Raw genomic sequence first — 17569 nt, forward strand, 5'->3', positions numbered from 1 at the left:
CATGAAGTAATGCAGTGCATCTCCTCCTCGTGGACTGCACCAGATTTGCCAGTTCTTGCTGTGAGATGTTACCCCACTCTTCCACCAAGGCACCTGCAAGTTCATGGACATTTCTGGGGGGAATGGCCCTAGCCCTCACCCTCTGATCCAACAGGTCCCAGACGTGCTCAATGGGATTGAGATCCGGGCTCTTCGCTGGCCATGGCAGAACACTGACATTCCTGTCTTGCAGGAAATCACTCACAGAACGAGCAGTATGGCTGGTGGCATTGTCATGCTGGAGGGTCATGTCAGGATGAGCCTGCAGGAAGGGTACCACATGAGGGAGGAGGATGTCTTCCCTGTAACGCACAGCGTTGAGATTGCCTGCAATGACAACAAGCTCAGTCCGATGATGCCATGACAGACCCTCCACCTTCAAATCGATCCCGCTCCAGAGTACAGGCCTCGGTGTAACGCTCATTCCTTCGACGATAAACGCGAATCCGACCATCAACCCTGGTGATACAAAACCGCGACTCATCAGTGAAGAGCACTTTTTGCCAGTCCTGTCTGGTCCAGCCACGGTGGAAATGTGCCCTTAGGCGACGTTGTTGCCGGTGATGTCTGGTGACGACCTGCCTTACAACAGATATTCAGTCCAGCCTCTCTCAGCCTATTGAAGACAGTCTCAGCACTGATGGAGAGATTGTGTGTTCCTGGTGTAACTCGGGCAGTTGTTGTTGCCATCCTGTGATGTTCGGATGTACCGATCCTGTGCAGGTGTTGTTACATGTGGTCTGCCACTACGAGGACGATCAGCTGTCTGTCCTGTCTCCCTGTAGCACTGTCTTAGGCGTCTCACAGTACGAACATGGCAATGTATTGCTCTGGCCACATCTGCAGTCCTCATGCCTCCTTGCTGCATGCGTAAGGCACGTTCATGCAGATGAGCAGGGACCCTGGGCATCTTTCTTTTGGTGTTTTTCAAGAGTCAGTAGAAAGGCCTCTTTAGTGTCCTACGTTTTCATAACTGTGACCTTAATTGCCTACCATCTGTAAAGTGTTAGTGTCTTACTGACCGTTCCATAGGTGCATGTTCATTAATTGTTTATAGTTCATTGAACAAGCATGGGAAACAGTGTTTAAACCCTTTACAATGAAGATCTGTGAAGTTATTTGGATTTTTATGAATTATCTTTGAAAGACAGGGTCCTGAAAAAGGGACCTTTCTTTTTTGCTAAGTTGACAAGAACAGGTGTCGCAGGAGTGCCAAGAAGATCATCAGGGACCCCATAGCCATGCCCTGTTCTCCCTGCTTCAATTACTCAGAAGTGGGCAGTACAGGAGCACCATGGCAAAAACTGAAAGACTGGCCAATAGCCCTCCCCCGTGCTACTCCACCTATGGACATTTGCCCCACCCCCCGTTACTCCGCCCATCGACATTTCCTGCATGTTGGAGCTCGAAGCCTAGGATTTACACTCACACCTGCAACCCTGCACGTGACTAATAAACACTCTGAATCACCTATGCTATACTGCTTTTACACAGATATTCATTATACTGCCCATTTAATTTAAAAACACATGCAACAATCCATATCCATACTTTTATTTTGGCTATGTCAGAGGGGAGTGGTGATATGCTATGATAGATTGTAATGCAACAAAGCTTGTTTAATTTCTTTCTGACTACAATTCCCAAGATGCAATGTCGAAGCGCCTCTTGGTCACTTACCGGAAGTTTCTACGTGTTCAGTTGTCCGGAAGAGCTATTTTTTCTGAGGAAAAGGAACTTTCTTCTCAAAATAAGAGGTTCAGTAGGTACGTTTATCCAACATTCTTATCGCAGTTTGCAACTAAACCATACATTCAGTTGTAGTCTTGGCTAACGTGCTACCAAGGCCAGCCAATTCCATGTCCATCAAAGGGTCTATGCAACAGACCTAACGTCAGCTAGCTACTTTGTTTAGTCTAACGTTTGTCTTTTGACACTCGCTGGCACAACTGACTTTAGTTTAAACAATATTGTTGGCAGGGAAAACCACAGTTTGCCAGCTGACGTTAGCTTTCAAGAGCCATCTAGCTAGCTACTACTAGTCTGTTAGCCTGGCATGTCAACGAAAATCTGAGCACAGTATATCACACTATCTGTCGTGACTGCTGGAGAGTGTTACAGACATATCAGATAGCTAGTAAGATGTCTAAACTAAACTACCGCAGACAGACTGGCAGTGTGACTGTTGCAATGACTTACTGTAATTGCATGGTAAAAGTCAATATTGTACAGGTTCTTGGATGTTGACATAAGCTGACAGTACTGTGTCAGGTGAGCCCTATGCAGGGAGAAAGGGAAGCCTGCACCTCCACTGTAAATCAAATTCTGTATATCTATGGCTCTGATTTGGTCATCGTGATGCTTCCTGTGTTTCCCAGCACTATGTTACCGACCACCTCGCCGCAGAACGGAAGCCTGAGTGCCCGCGATGCGGCACGCCACACAGCTGGCGCCAAGCGCTACAAATACCTGAGGAGGCTGCTGCACTTCAAAGCCATGGACTTTGAGTTTGCCGTGTGGCAGATGCTCTACCTGTTCACCTCCCCACAGAGAGTGTATCGTAACTTCCACTACAGGAAGCAGACCAAGGACCAGTGGGCCAGAGACGACCCTGCCTTCCTGGTGTTACTCAGCATCTGGCTCTGTGGTCAGTATCTTGGGTGTTTCTGAACAAGTGTGCTTTATAAAAACAAGGAGTGGGAACTGTGTAGCAATCGTTTGACCACTAGAATAGCTTTTTGCAATTTAGAGAAAGTATAAATATGCACAACCCCAACAAAAAGCAAAGCACCTTTAAGGCATCATATTAAAGCCTTGATTAGAAATGAAGCAGCAACAAATCATTAACAAACTCAAAATATGATGCAATAATGCTTTCTTGTATAGGATGTAACCACCAATCAGACAGGAATGTATCATTTGGAGTATTAATGCCTGGTTATGGGACCCTCCTTTCCATTGACTCGGTTTCATCTCACATGTGATTAAAACAGATCAGAGACATAAAGCGTTTGTGATGAGACTGTGTAGTCTCAAGGAAATGTTTTGATGATCAGTTACTCCACGTGCTCGACACTGACGAATGACTGAAAGAAATTGATAGTAATATGATTGTGGGAGCTGTTTTGTTAGACTTGCACAGTAAAATAAATAACAGACACTTAACACAGAGCTCCAGACAGTTTTACAACGGGTAACTAGCAATAGGCTGGTGCTAAATATCTCAAACAAAAAGCATCATTTTTGGACAAATCACTCACGCAAATGCTTAACCTCGTTTAGATCTATTATTGAATGATGTGGCTATTGAGCAAGTTGAGGAGATTAAACTGCTAGGTGTAACCCTAGATAGCAAGCTGTCATGGTCAAAACATATAGACTCGATGGTTGCTTAAAAGGAAAGAGGTCTGTCCGTGATAGGGCGTTGCTCAGCCTTTTGACATCTCAGTTGTCCAGACAGGTCCTATAGGCCCTAGTTTTGCCGCACCTGGACGACTGCCCAATAGTGTGGTCATGTGTAGTTTCACCTGGACGACTGCCCAATAGTGTGGTCATGTGTAGTTTCACCTGGACGGCTGTCCAATAGTGTGGTCATGTGTAGTTTCACCTGGACGACTGCCCAATAGTGTGGTCATGTGTAGTTTCACCTGAACGACTGCCCAATAGTGTGGTCATATGCGGCAAAGAAGGACAGTTGGTCCAGAACAAAGCAGCCCGTATCTCACTTAGATGTACATGGAGGGAAAGTGTCAGTATCATGTATGTCTGTCTCTCCTTTCTCAACGTTGAGGAGAGATTGACTGCATCACTATTGGTCTTTGTGTGAGGTATTGATGTGATGAAGGTACCAAACTGTCTGTTCAAGCAGTTGGTACACAGTTTGGACACTAACCGGTACAAGACATGCAAACAGAGGTCTCTTCACAGTCCCCAGGTCCAGAACAGAGGCTGGGAAACACAGTATTAAATAGAGCCATGACTACATGGAACTCTGCCACCCCAGGTAACTCTAGTTAGAAATAAAACCAGTTAAAAAACAAACAGAAAATAGCACAACTTACTGCACGAAAGGGACTGTGAAGAGAGACAGCAATGTAATATAGCTTGTATAGTCATTTGCACTGTACTACTATGTATTAGACCTAGATAGTGTGTATGTACTGAAATGTAGACTGTGATGTTTTAAATGTATTTCAGTCCTTTACTAATAATGTTCTGCATTATGTCATGTTTCATGTGGACCCCAGGAAGAGTAGCTGCTGGGGATCCTAATAAATAACAAATATATTACAAATTACAATATCTTTCTGCTTTTGTCCTGTGGATGTGGTTGACACCTGTCTCTCGTCCTGTGTGTAGTGTCCACAGTGGGCTTTGGGCTGGTGCTGGACATGGGCTTTGTGGAGACTCTGAAGCTGCTGCTGTGGGTGGTGTTCATAGACTGCATCGGCGTGGGCCTACTCATCTCCACACTCATGTGGTGAGTAGAGATTTACAGAAAGAGCTAGATGGACATAAGGTGTATGGAATGGCTGGAAGCCTATGAGGCCAGATGGAGCGTCTGGAAGCCTATGAGGAGAGATGGAGCCAGAAGCATCATTGTGTGTATGTCTATCTGGTCCCTTCAGATACCGAGTAGAGGTTGTCTTCAGGCTGTGCAAATGTTGGTCCTTCCCCATGCTCTTCTAAAGGCCCTTTCCTGTCCGTGCTGTATCCCCAGGTTCATCACCAATAAGTACCTGCTGAAGCCGCCCAGTAAGGACTATGATGTAGAGTGGGGCTACGCATTCGATGTGCATCTCAATGCCTTCTACCCCCTGCTTGTCATCCTGCACTTCCTACAGCTCTTCTTTATAAACCGTGAGTGCAGACACATTTTGTGTTATTACACATTTCTAACATGTTACGGTGTTATTTGTTGTAACGGTGTCTGATCTCTGCTATTTGTTTCAGATATCGTAGTGATAAACTCAGACTGGTTCCTGGGGTACTTTGTAGGGAACAGTCTGTGGTTGACAGCCATCGGCTACTATCTATACATTACATTCCTGGGATACAACGGTGAGGTCCCCTTTTAACAAAGATTTTTTATAGCTAAACCAAGATAGACCACAGCCTGTTCCAATGGGAACAAATGAGTCATAGTGGGCAGAACAAGCAAGGAGGTGGGCATAGCCAAGCACGAGCCAGCGAGATCATCTTGGCCCATTCTAGCATGCATCTGCATATTTCCGTTAGAGAGAACCTACTCTGTTAAGTGCCCATGTGCCCATCATTTTACATTTAATTTAACAGACGCTCTTATCCAGAGCGATTACAGGGGCAATCAGGGCCTTGCTTGAGGGCATAGACAGATTATCCCCACCCAATCGGCTCAGGGATTCAAACCAGGACCCTTTTGGTTACTGGCCCAATGCTCTTAGCCACTAGGCTACCTGCCGCTTCCTCTCACTGCCATATTTGGTAGTGAGTGGAAACGACAAGCGGATGCATCACATTTATATATTTGTTCTGTGGTTTTATTCACCTTTAAAGGGATGGTTCACTGGGGGTGAAAGCATCAGACCCTCTACCAACTGTATATTTACTCCAGTTCCTCTCTCGCTGTCCCTCCGCAGCCTTGCCCCAACTGCAGAACACAGTGGTTCTTCTCTACCCCTTCGCCCTGCTAGTTCTCCTCTACATCCTCTCTCTCTCCCTGGGATGGAACTTCACCAAGGGCCTCTGCTGGTTCTACAAGTACCGCGTCCAGTAGACACTCTGGAGTCAGGACCAGAGTTCACAGTCAGGTGGCTCTGAGGACTCATGGACAATGCTTTCATTCTGGAATGTGATTGGATGGGGTGATGCAGTTTTGTATACTTTGTAAATAATACTTTGGCTGTAAGATACACACATCGTGGATTGTTTTTAAGATTATATCTCGGTTTGTTTTCTTTTTTTAAATATGACGTACTGAAAATCTTGTTTATTGAAGAGAAATAGAAGTAAAGTGAAGTGGTGAATTTGTATTTCAATTGGACAAAGGGGCGTTTCTGAGTGTACATTCCTGAGCACTTTCAATAAAGAGGTTTTACTTCATCCCCTTTTCATTAACAGGAAAGTAATGCAATCTAAAACAAGTAACCTGGTAACATCACTCATGGACATTTGCTGTTGACCTCAAGACTATATCAGAAAATTAACATTGTAGAATATTTATTTTCTGATAAAGTAAAATGATTGGTGATTCAGAATATAATGGCAAGTCAAAACAACACTAGAGACATATCCACCACCTCAAACTGTCTCCCTCTTATCAAGATCTATCTGTACAAAACTCATTACGAAGAGTGGAATTTTGGAGCCCCCCTATAATTTTGTAAAAATAAACAATTGAAAGTAATATGGGACAGCGGTATCAGTGTAGTTCCCTTATTACTTCAGGGAGTCCATCAACATCCCCTTGAAGCTCTCCAGGTCCACTGTCCTCATGATGACAACTTGGTGCTCCTTCTCCAGGACTCCCAGCTTGTCCAGGACCATCATGCCCCGGGTGTAGGTCCCCTGAAGCTCCACGGTAACCACCACCGGCTCAGACACCCACATGAAACCGTCATCGATGGCCGTCGCCATGGTGTACGAGTTGCACGTCACGAAACCCGGGCCAGCCGTCATCTCACGTTGGTAGCGATGTCCATGGTGCGTTTGAAGATGTTCTTCATGAAGCGGGCCTTGTCTGAGTCCTGGGCCAGCCGTCATCTCACGTTGGTAGCGAGGTCCATGGTGTGTTTGAAGATGTTCTTCATGAAGTGGGCCTTGTCTGAGTCCTGGGCCAGCCGTCATCTCACGTTGGTAGCGAGGTCCATGGTGTGTTTGAAGATGTTCTTCATGAAGTGGGCCTTGTCTGAGTCCTGGGCCAGCCGTCATCTCACGTTGGTAGCGAGGTCCATGGTGTGTTTGAAGATGTTCTTCATGAAGTGGGCCTTGTCTGAGTCCTGGGCCAGCCGTCATCTCACGTTGGTAGCGAGGTCCATGGTGTGTTTGAAGATGTTCTTCATGAAGTGGGCCTTGTCTGAGTCCTGGGCCAGCCAGTTGTCACAGAACGACTGCAGGGTGCAGATGGGACAAGTGTGTTTGGAGAAAAGACTAATCAATTTGCTCAAACAAAATGTAAAATCTTTGTAAAAAGGCTGCAAGTGATATTTCGATAGACAATTCATTACTAAGTAAGCCAGTGGATGCATCTCAATAATTGAATGTGGCCACCTCTCCTTGTCTCATTTCCTCCCATCTGCTCTGATGTGAGAGCTGGACCAGTACTTACAATTAGCCTGGTAGTGTGTGAGCCTTTATTTAGTCTGTATAGGTAGATGACCAGAACCTGTGTTCTTACCCATGGTAGCGATGTAGGTTGGACAGAAGAAGCGGTTCAGGACTATGTCAGCAGCAAAGTTGAACTCTGCACACACTGTGGTGTTCCCCCTCGCTGCAAACACATAACAATATCCAAGAAACAAATACGTTATTATTAGGTCATTATTATTTACATCATTTCATAACATCCTACCAGGTCAATTGACTGTATGACAAAGTATGTTGATAAGTCACTAGGCCTATGCAAATTACATTATAGACAAAGCCCTTACAGTCAGTGTTGCCTCCCATGAAGAGACCTTGTGAGTTTCTGAGGGAGGGTGGGGTCAATCTTCACTGCAAGGGCCAGGTTGGTCAACGGGGCCATAGCTACGAGGCACACCTAGACAGAGAAACACTGAGTCAATCCAGACATCTACTATGAAGGGGGAAAAAATGCCATTTACATCTTGGCAACAAAGCACTAGACCTTGTTATAAACTGGTCCTGAACATCTCAAACTAAGAGCATTATATTTGGTACAAATCATTCATTAAGTGCTAGACCTCAGCTGAATCTGGTAAATGAATGTTGTGGCCATTGAACAAGTTGAGGAGACTAAATTACTTGGCGTTACCTTAGATTGTAAACTGTCATGGTCAAAACATATAGATTCAATGGTTGTAAAGATGGGGAGAAGTCTAGCTGTAATAAAGATACTCTGCCTTTGACACCACACTCCAAAAATAAAGTTCTGCAGGCTCTAGTTTAGTCTAATCTTAATTATTGTGCAGTCATGTGGTCCAGTGCTGCAAGGAAAGACCTAGTTAAGCTGCAGCTGGCCCAGAACAGAGCGGCATGTTTAGCTCTTCGTTGTAATCAGAGGGCTGATATAAATACTATGCTGCCAGACTCTCTCGGCTAAGAGTTGAGGAGAGACTGACTGCATCACTTCTTTTTAAGAAAATGTGTTGAAAATCCCAAATTGTTTGCATAGTCAACTTACACACAGGTCTGACACCCACACTTGTCCCACCAGGGATTTGTTCATAGTCCCCAAATCCAGAACAATAAAAAAAAAAAAAGGTACAGTATTATATTGAGCCCTAATTGCATGGAACTTCCTTCCATCTCATATTGCTCAAATAAACAGCAAACCTGGTTTAAAGAAAGCGATAAAGCAACACCTCACAGCACAACGCCTCTCCCCTATTTGACCTAGATAGTTTGTGTAGGTATGTGTGCCTTTTTAAAAATGTATGTAGTTCTGTCCTTGACCTGTTGTCTATTAATGTTGTGTATTATGTCATGTTTCATGTTTTGTGTTGGACCCCAAGAAGAGGAGCTGCTGCTTTCGCAACAGTTAATGGGGATCCTAATAAAACACCTTCTTGTTTGGATTCCAAGCCCCAATGCAAAGACATTTCTCATAGATCTAGGGGTGCTGGGGTTTGGTTTTAGCCTAGGAACCTAACCCTTCTGTTACCGACCTCTCCAGGGTTCTTAGTGACCAGCCTGATGACAGCCCCTTCTGTCTGCAGCAGCTCCAGACCCAGGGCATCTGGGTCAGGGGCGTCCCCCAGCCCATCCTGCCCGTGGAAGGAGCCTGCCGACAGGGGGTGGCCAATCAGAGGCTCCGCAGTGCCACCAAACACTGGGATCTAACGCAACACAGCAGATATAATAGAGTATAAGCTTACCACCAAAATTGTATGATCGTTACAAATTAAATGGTTGTTTAATGAAGTGAGCAGTCTTTCCACCAGGCCTACCTCAAGTCTCTGGCAGACCTTGAGGACTCGGTGTGTTCCTGCAGGAGTTTTCCAGGGAGGCGTTGCCGCTTACGCAGGTGATCCCCAGGACCTCCACGTTGGGGGCTGCGAGAGCCATCATGATGGCCTGAGCGTCATCCACCCCCGTGTCCACGTCAAGCACCAGTTTCTTCTCGAACCTCCTTGAACGCTTAGAGGTGCATTCAACGACAGTCAGAACAGCAGTAACATTACACTCCAAAATCTAAGTTTGACTGTGGTTGCGGACTCGTCTTCTTTGAAAGACTAAAGAATGTCTGCTACACCTCGTCATGCACCTTTATATCGGAATGAATGGAGAAGACACACAGTATAGGAATTGAATCATAAGTTATCAGGCCGAGTAGAGCAGCAGTAAAGAAGATCTGATATTGCCTATATGGAAACCCCATGTGTAACCCTGCCAGCTATACATGTGTGTTGGAACTGGCTTCTCAATGCATTTTTTCGAATTGACCGGGCTAACGTTCTGTGCATTGAAATATAATTATATTTGTAATGGTTCAGTGCTACGCGAAACCCATTGACAAATGTCCTGCACACGTAGGTGGATAACCGCCTGTCACAGGTCAAAAGGTTGGTAAACTGTAGTCTGTTATTACCAAGCTGATTACCGCTGGAGTCCACATAGCGAACCGGAGTGTAAGCTCGAGACTGCCGGGTGGTTGTTCGAGGACAGGTTAAAAAAAATACCACCACACCACTGTATGTGAGGGTGTAACATCCCCAACGTTGTGGCAACGTAATGGCAATGCTCCAGATCCAGGCCGCCTTTTTCTTGCCTGTTCTCTTAGCTTTGTGTCAGTGTATATCACCATTCAAATCCCTTTGGTCACCTCTTGTTTCTTCTCGTTTCTTTCGCATTGTTCAAACAAAGCAAAAAACTTAATACATGTCTAATTAAAGTTTTTTTTATACTGTCCCCATTACGAAAAAAAAAGTTTTTGTCCTGGAAAACATTACATTGAAATATTCTTATGACGGACCGTGGCTGCAAAACAGTGCCCCCTGTCAGCAGATTTGTAGGCTAAATTACTATGGACACAAGCAAAAAAAAGTAATCTACAAATGGAAGTTAGCTACCTCGTTTTTGGACGCACTCCTTTATAATGTGATAAGACATTTCTGCCACCGTGTATACAAGTCAGATGTATGGTCACATAATTTCACTCAGGATTGTAATGGTGCCTTGGATTTAATCATTTTACTTTCTTAATTGTTCTTGCGTCACGGCGGTAAAACTGGACAAAAAAAGTCTCATTTTCGAATGCATTATTAAAGTCTGTATAATTTGAGTATGTTGACCCAACATTAATTAGAGAAGCCATTCCTCTGCGCGAAACAGACGTCCTTTCACGGAACCGCAGCCACTACTATAGAGTTCTTCTTATTCCCCTTTTTTGTTTGTTCTTCAGTGTGCAAACCAGATGTTGAGTGCATTACTGCCACCCTCTGGACTGGAGTGTGATTGAGCGTAATAGACCACATGAATGTGGACTGCTTATGTCTGCCAAGGCTGTATTCTTAGCAGACTGTAGTTCTCCAAAACATTTTCCTAACGCAGTCAAACGTATTAAAACACCAAATCTTTGGACATATCCTGAACAGTGGAGGAAAATATGTATATATTCCAGAGATGTTTTAGTCAAAATAAAGTGCGTCCAATATGAATGATTAAATAAAAAGAATACAGGATTACAAATGGGGCTAACGGCAGAGTAGATTTGCATTCACTGTGCGTCACTACGGGCCTGACAGTTGTCCAAGAAATTCGACCTGGCACTCCTTTGCAAAATGAGAAGTGAAAAATAAAACCTAATTACCTCCACCTCTGGAAATGAGACACTGATCTCCATAGTCTGCCATATGCCAATGGGGCTGCCATTGTCTTCAAGTAGCACTGTATTTTAGGAATCAAAATGTGTTGAACCTTGTTTCTTTCTAGTTGTGACTATGAGTACGTCACCACAGACATAACTGGCTTCATATCTCTACAGCTTTGCTACTGTATAACAAGTGGCATCATGCAGAGAACAAAACAAAATCCTAGTAAACAGACACAAGGTTTTTGTTTTACTGTGGCTGTGACCTGGCTGGATGACATTTCACTCCAGCTGGAGTCACCCAGATAAGATTCTGGAATACAATGAATTGCAATGAGAAGAACGGAACCTTCCAACACCCAACATCTTGATGTAAACTTTCAAGTCTTCCATTACAAAGACAAAACAAAGATGTTGAACATTATTTTATTAGCGTCAGATATTGATGAAAGCTTCATCTAAAGCAACAGTCAGGCCTATACAGATATCCTCTTTGTGCAGGATACAAGATATGCGCTCATTACAATAGAAAGAAATACAAATCCAATCCCAACACTTATTGAATTATACCCTATAGTATAGTACATAAATGCAAAATAAAGTCTGCAGATAGCAAAATATGTTTCCAATGATACTAAAAATATTTATGAGCATGAAAGACACTACAGTAAACAATAGACTAAATGTACACAAACTGCATCTCACAGTTGAGTCTATGGGTAAATCCTGTCGTGTGCAGTACAGAAGTGCCTGTTGAAAAGCAAACACATGTGAAGCTTTGCTACATACACACACACACACACACATGACTCATTTGTAGGGTCAAGTCTCCTCTGGCTCAATTGTGTATCAAATTGCAATCTCATTAAATGTTGCAAAACAGAAAGTGGACATTGCCGCTTGGTGGTGAAAATAGACATGACTAATATGTTGATGTTGAGCAGCACAGTTTCCAGATTAACATACAATGTAACTCCCATACCGATAACATTCTACTGACTATTTTACCCTGGTCAACAACGCCTGCCAACAAGACAATCCTAAAATAACAGTGCAACAAATGCAGAAAATTATCTTAAAGAAAAGTGCTTCTTGGGTGTTTAAATGGTTTACTACTGGCCTTTACTTGGTTCAACATGAGAACGGAAAATAATCTACTCGATTTCCTTTACAAGTCAATGTTATAATGTATTATGTTTCATTTATTACCCTCAAACCAAACTTTTTCCAGAAATTAACTTGGTAAAAGAGGGAAGTGGATCTTTCTAGAACATTCATAGCTTTTTAATATTCCTCTTTAAGTCTGAAAGGAATAGTTCAGGATTTTGGCAATGAGGCCCTCTTTGTGCTAAGCTAGTTAGCATTGGCTCGCGAAACTACCTCTAACTTCACCTGACTCCTGGGTGAACTCGTGCCAAAATCCCCAACTATCCTTTTAAGACAGTGCTAAGTCTTCACAGTGAGCTGCCAGAATGCCACACAGCTAAATCCATTCACAATCACAACCCTTCATTTGGCAAAGAAGTTAAACGCAGGCTTTACAGATATGAAAAGGGAAACAGGACATAGGTGAGGTATGCATCAGACACTGAAAGCTCTGGTTGGTCTTAGGTTGCCATTGCGGTCGGTGGGACGTCTCTCTACAGGGTTTCTTAAACTATGGGTCGGGTTCCAAAGTGGGCCCTGGGCATGCAAGAGGTGGGTCGTGAGTTATGAGAATACATCTCTAATCACACACTATTTCGTCTTCATTTGGGTCACTGGTGAACCATTTGGGTCACAGGAGGATGGTAAATTTCTTATTTAGTTCTAGAGCTGAAACCATTGAAAGATCCCCTGCTCTACAGGATTAGAGTACTGCTAAATCCACGTGGGGAAGGAATCCTTCATCAAGTCCGTCAGACTAGCTTGACTTCCACAATGTGTAGTCCATACGTAAAACACTCCCGAAATAAGAACTCTGAAATGCATAGGATCTGGCCAATGACGCCAACCAAATGTACAAATCCCAGTTTACATGTTAACTATGGGTTGAGAGACACGACTTTGAACATAGTCAGCATGAAGTAGCATCGTCCCAGGATGAACATTTGGTGACCTATAGATTGCCTGAGGCTCTGAAAATAACTAAAAGTCATCTGTGTATAGTGGTAAAGAATCAGTGAGTCTTTTCAGGAAAACAACCTCCTTGCTGTATCTTGACTACGCTAAAAACATGATTTAACCAGACAGTGTTGTTACTAGTCCCAACTGACTTATCTACAACTTCAGAACCATCTAGAAAGTATGTATGAGAGGTCTGAATAAATTGTATATCGTTTCTCAACTAGTAGTGGTTTGGCATTTTCCCCATTCCATAGTTTTTGCTATTCTTCTTTGAAAATTGAAAATATGCATCGATTCAGTGCACAGGCATTTACCACAGGACCTCCGCAACTACCGTAGGTTGAAGACCATTGATTCATTTTTTATTCTGCTGTTGTTGCTGTCCCTATTACAATAGAATATGATCCAAATCAAGTGTCAACCTTCCCAAACGTTCCGTCGGGGGGCCTGTAATGTTTGGGGAAGGCCTTGAGCTGCAGACAGTTAAAAGCATACTTGCGACATCCCACGTTCTTCATGGTATTCTCCCGTCTGCAGCCCTCACTGGGAAAAAGGAGGAGGAGGGAGGGGAGGGGAGGGCAAGCACAGATAGAGAGGATGACAGCAAAGTGAAGAAAACAAACCAAAAAAGGGCTCGTGTTAAAAGACAATGAGAAACCCAAAAACCAACCAACACATTGACGCCACTGTCAAAGAAACATGTGGACAACAGCTAAAGCAAACGGACGGATTGTCCCGGGGAATATCAGGATGTTGTTGGAGGGAGTGGTACAGAACACTAATACTGTGTACAGAAGACCTGCTTTCTAGATAGAGTTACGAGCACCACAGATAAAGTGAAACAAGAGCAATAGCAAAACGCACAGACTTAAATGTTCTACATTCTAATTTCAATGCAACAGTTCCATTCCAGGGAAAACAAGCAGAACTATTCAAATACTCTATAGTGAAGTATACACCTTCTCCTCTGATACATTTGGCATGACGTTTATTATATAACATTAAAGCTGATTCTTTGGGCTGCTGACTAATTGACTGCTATTTCACTTTCCAGAGAGAAGCATTAGAGAGAAAGGGAGAAACGTCTACTATTTCAGAGAGAAGCATTAGAGAGAAAGGGAGAAACGTCTACTATTTCAGAGAGAAGCATTAGAGAGAAAGGGAGAAACGTCTACTATTTCAGAGAGAAGCATTAGAGAGAAAGGGAGAAACGTCTACTATTTCAGAGAGAAGGGGAGAAAAGTCTACTGTTTCAGAGCGAAAGGGAGAAAAGTCTACTATTTCAGAGCATATTCATAAATGGTTATCCAAGCAACCCTGATATTGGGTTGGAACTTGGCAAAGTACCAGACAAGGGTTAATACAATGATATCTGGAACAGCAACTAGAATTTCTCCCTCTCATTATAGTGACACCTGCATGACGATGATGTAATCACATCAAACTTTCCATAAGAATACATACATTTAGCAAATCTTGAGTATAAGAGACAGACAAGCATGAAAATATAATGCAACGCAATATAAATATATTCTCTATCGTCAAAAGCACTAAGCAATTCAAGAGAAACAGAAAACTAAAACTTGAGAATTGAGTCAGGAACTTGGTTTTAGTTGGGATATTCCTGGATTTAGCATCACTATGGTTACAACATGTTTAACGCAGTGGGTTTCTTCATGGGAATGAAATACACCAGCAGAACAAACTGCCACCAGCACATTCTGCAATTCTCTACAACTTTAGAATGGGCTCCTAATTGCATGTATCCCCAGAATGGAGCAATCCAACTCTTTTCTTAGGACCTACTGGGTGACAAGCTTCTGTAGTATCATTACCAACCAGCAAGAGGAGCTATTTCACATTTGGTTGAAGCAAACGCCATCCTAACGTTGTACATACTGGGGATGTGTCCTAAATGGCGCCCTATTCCCTATATAGTACACTACTTTGACCAGGACCTATAGGGCTCTGGTCAAAATTAGTGCACTACATAGGGAAAAGTGTGCCATTTGGGACAGAACTTGGGTGATGCTCTCATGGAGCACCTTTCCCCCTGGCTGTCCCCTCGGCTCTCCTCCCCTGGCTGACAGTCAGATGGTGTTTTCATGGGACAATAGAGGTAGTTCTACACCAGCATACTTATCAATAGATGATCTGATTTTATACATTTCTATTATTTACAATATGGATTTACAAGATTGAAAAAGTAAATACTGTAGAATACTGAGAAATAAATACTGCATGTACTTACGTATTTGTCGATAATGTAAAACAGTAACATTGCACAAAAATCAGTAAAAATAAAAAACTCTGAATATTCAAAACCAAACCATTGAACAACCTAAATACACCATTAAACCCAGCCTAGCTCTCATACCAGTCACACAGGTGAGAGGCCTATAAGAAGCTTGCATAAAGCTCAACCAACAAGGACAAAAGAATCCCTCCAGTTTTCCATTGTGGGGGTCGAGGAGTTGGAAATGAGGGGTGGAGGGGATGTAAGACAAGCGTGACAATCTCACAGAGGAGGCTATTTTGGGACGGATGGTCCATTTCTTTAGTAGGTCACTTTAGATTGGATTGAGTGTGGCCGTCTTGGGACGTAACACTGAAGACAGGTATTATACTGATTAAAATGGAGAGAGGCTATGGGGCTAGAAAACGATAATACCACTAGTCTACATATTAATGAGTGCATATACCATTAGATAGCTAATCATGTTTTATGGGACTAGATAGCAACTACTGTATATGATAATGGTGTGTTGACTCTCTCGGCAGAGACCAGGAAGTCCAGAGTGCAAGGCTTGGAAGTAACCCAAAGAGTCTGATATCAAATCTCCCTTTCTAGGGCACTTCTCTGTGGAAGCGGGATGGATTTGGGCTGCTGGGAGATCTGGAAGTAATACTCTGACCTGGAATAAAGATCCAAGACCTGTATCTACCATCTGAGACCTGGCTAAAACATTTGGCACAACAAGCATGGGTTGTGTCTCAAATCATCCCCTATATTTAGTGCACTACTGGTCAGAGGTAGTGCATCATTTGGTGGTAGGGAGCCATTTGAGGTTTGCCCATGTACATTCTCTTCACTCTCTGTCATTTCCATAGAACTGCAACCCTTATAGGTTCTCAAACAAAGAACCAATTCATATATACAAACTCTATAGTAAAAAGGAAACTTGGTACAGACATGAAATGAAATCTGATAAACTAAAAATTAACACTTCGGAAAAACTACACTGCATAATCAAACAAGCCAACAAAGGTCCCCTGAAATATCATACATTCCCAGAATTAGCCATTTCAAATGGCTCCAACCAAGATGAAACTGTGTCAATTGGCAAGACAAGCAAATAACCTTCCTTAAGACGGCAACGTTGATACAAAAGTGCATTGGTTTAAAGTGAAAGCGGACACAAGTCTCCTGCTGTAAGAGTAGGAAGGCCTGAGGAACAACAACAAAATGGCCACCAGATCAAAACAACATCCGCTTGATATTGCATGGCCAAGCCATCACTTGGCTTATGCTGTATGCAAACCTTATGGAAGACGGAAACGTCAAGCAAGCCAGAACATTTGCATGACTGAAAATAAGCTGTGTGCAAAACCAAAGGATCCATGACATCATATTATCATAACAGCATGGTTATAATCATGTCATGAGTTGGGAAGCGGCATTATAAATACTCAAGGACAACTGGGACAAAACTTCCATTCAATTCAGCTAAAACTTCTTACCGGCTATATTTCAAAGTTTCTCTCCATACTCTCAGTTTGTTTTTGATTGTTGTAAAACAATGGGTGTTAAACTGAGAAATATGTCAGAACACTGACAGTAACAGTCTCATACAGTACTGCACATAGACCTTTAGACCAGCCTCCTGCTCTGACTGGATTGGTTAGGACAGAGAGCAGGGCGGGAGGAGTGCTGGCTGCCCATTGGGTGGAACAGCTGGCAGTTTAGCCGAGTGACGCACATAAAGTCCAGTCAGGTACACACGGTCTGCCCTTGACCAATCAGAGGGTTCTCCCGGCTGAGCTCCAGACAGACTGACATAGAGCGACTGACTGACTCCCTGACTGCCTGTCTTCCTCCTTGACTGACAAACTAACGTTTTGCCTTTCTTCCTGACCGACTGACTGACTGACTGACTGATGGACACACTGGGGGGAATGGGCAGAGAGAAGAGGTGAGTAGAGGTCGATAGTAGGTGGGTCTGGGTGGCAGAGGGGCTGTGCCTTCAGCTGCAGCGGAGCTTGGCCAGGAAGTAGGCGACGCTGAGGAACAGCCAGACGACCAGCAGGTTGGGGCTGAGGGCCAGCAGGGGCAGGGAGTACAGCAGGCTGGGGTCCAGCCTGAAATCCCGCACAGGCAACAGGCCACTCAGGTTCTTCTGGGTGACCCCCTCCCTGGTCCCAATGCTGCGGAGAGGGGGAGGGAGGGAGGAGAAG

General features: G+C 43.7%; 3 protein-coding genes and 1 pseudogene across 24 annotated transcripts in view; 1 reads left to right on the forward strand and 3 right to left on the reverse strand.

Annotated features, from left to right (window-relative positions):
* Nucleotides 1–1695: 1695 nt before the first annotated feature.
* Nucleotides 1696–6158, forward strand: LOC109882395 (protein unc-50 homolog). The gene is made up of 6 exons (XM_031824197.1): nucleotides 1696–1805; nucleotides 2418–2686; nucleotides 4399–4519; nucleotides 4760–4899; nucleotides 4993–5100; nucleotides 5658–6158. The coding sequence occupies exons 2-6, from the start codon at nucleotides 2422–2424 to the stop codon at nucleotides 5792–5794; spliced, it is 771 nt and encodes a 256-aa protein (XP_031680057.1). The 5' UTR covers nucleotides 1696–1805; nucleotides 2418–2421; the 3' UTR covers nucleotides 5795–6158.
* On the reverse strand, nucleotides 6033–7051 carry LOC116374152 (zinc finger protein 358-like). The gene has a single exon (XM_031824198.1). The coding sequence runs from the start codon at nucleotides 7030–7032 to the stop codon at nucleotides 6457–6459; it is 576 nt and encodes a 191-aa protein (XP_031680058.1). The 5' UTR covers nucleotides 7033–7051; the 3' UTR covers nucleotides 6033–6456.
* LOC109882389 (probable uridine nucleosidase 2) lies at nucleotides 6033–9814 on the reverse strand (annotated as a pseudogene).
* A 1604-nt stretch (nucleotides 9815–11418) lies between these two features.
* LOC109882390 (inositol polyphosphate-4-phosphatase type I A) overlaps nucleotides 11419–17569 on the reverse strand; it is a 46981-nt gene continuing 40830 nt past the window's right edge. For 11 of the 22 annotated variants that reach the window (XM_031824178.1, XM_031824176.1, XM_031824179.1 and 8 more), the window contains one exon: nucleotides 11419–17539. In XM_031824178.1, coding sequence (XP_031680038.1) covers nucleotides 17359–17539 — 181 coding nt within the window. In that variant the 3' untranslated portion in view covers nucleotides 11419–17358. The remainder of the gene's footprint in view (nucleotides 17540–17569) is intronic. The other 11 variants (XM_031824184.1, XM_031824196.1, XM_031824183.1 and 8 more) reach the window with 1 other exon arrangement.

Source organism: Oncorhynchus kisutch, linkage group LG5 (genome assembly GCF_002021735.2).
Source record: "Oncorhynchus kisutch isolate 150728-3 linkage group LG5, Okis_V2, whole genome shotgun sequence".
In the NCBI taxonomy this organism is placed as follows: domain Eukaryota; kingdom Metazoa; phylum Chordata; class Actinopteri; order Salmoniformes; family Salmonidae; genus Oncorhynchus; species Oncorhynchus kisutch.

Excerpts from the sequence above, each read along its gene's own strand:
- LOC109882395 (XM_031824197.1), top strand. The coding sequence starts at position 2,422 with ATGTTACCGACCACCTCGCCGCAGAACGGAAGCCTGAGTGCCCGCGAT. Across the intron at positions 2,687-4,398 it reads ACTCAGCATCTGGCTCTGTG|TGTCCACAGTGGGCTTTGGG; the intron begins GTCAGTATCTTG and ends TCCTGTGTGTAG. Across the intron at positions 4,900-4,992 it reads ACAGCTCTTCTTTATAAACC|ATATCGTAGTGATAAACTCA; the intron begins GTGAGTGCAGAC and ends TATTTGTTTCAG.
- LOC116374152 (XM_031824198.1), bottom strand. The coding sequence starts at position 7,032 with ATGACGGCTGGCCCAGGACTCAGACAAGGCCCACTTCATGAAGAACAT.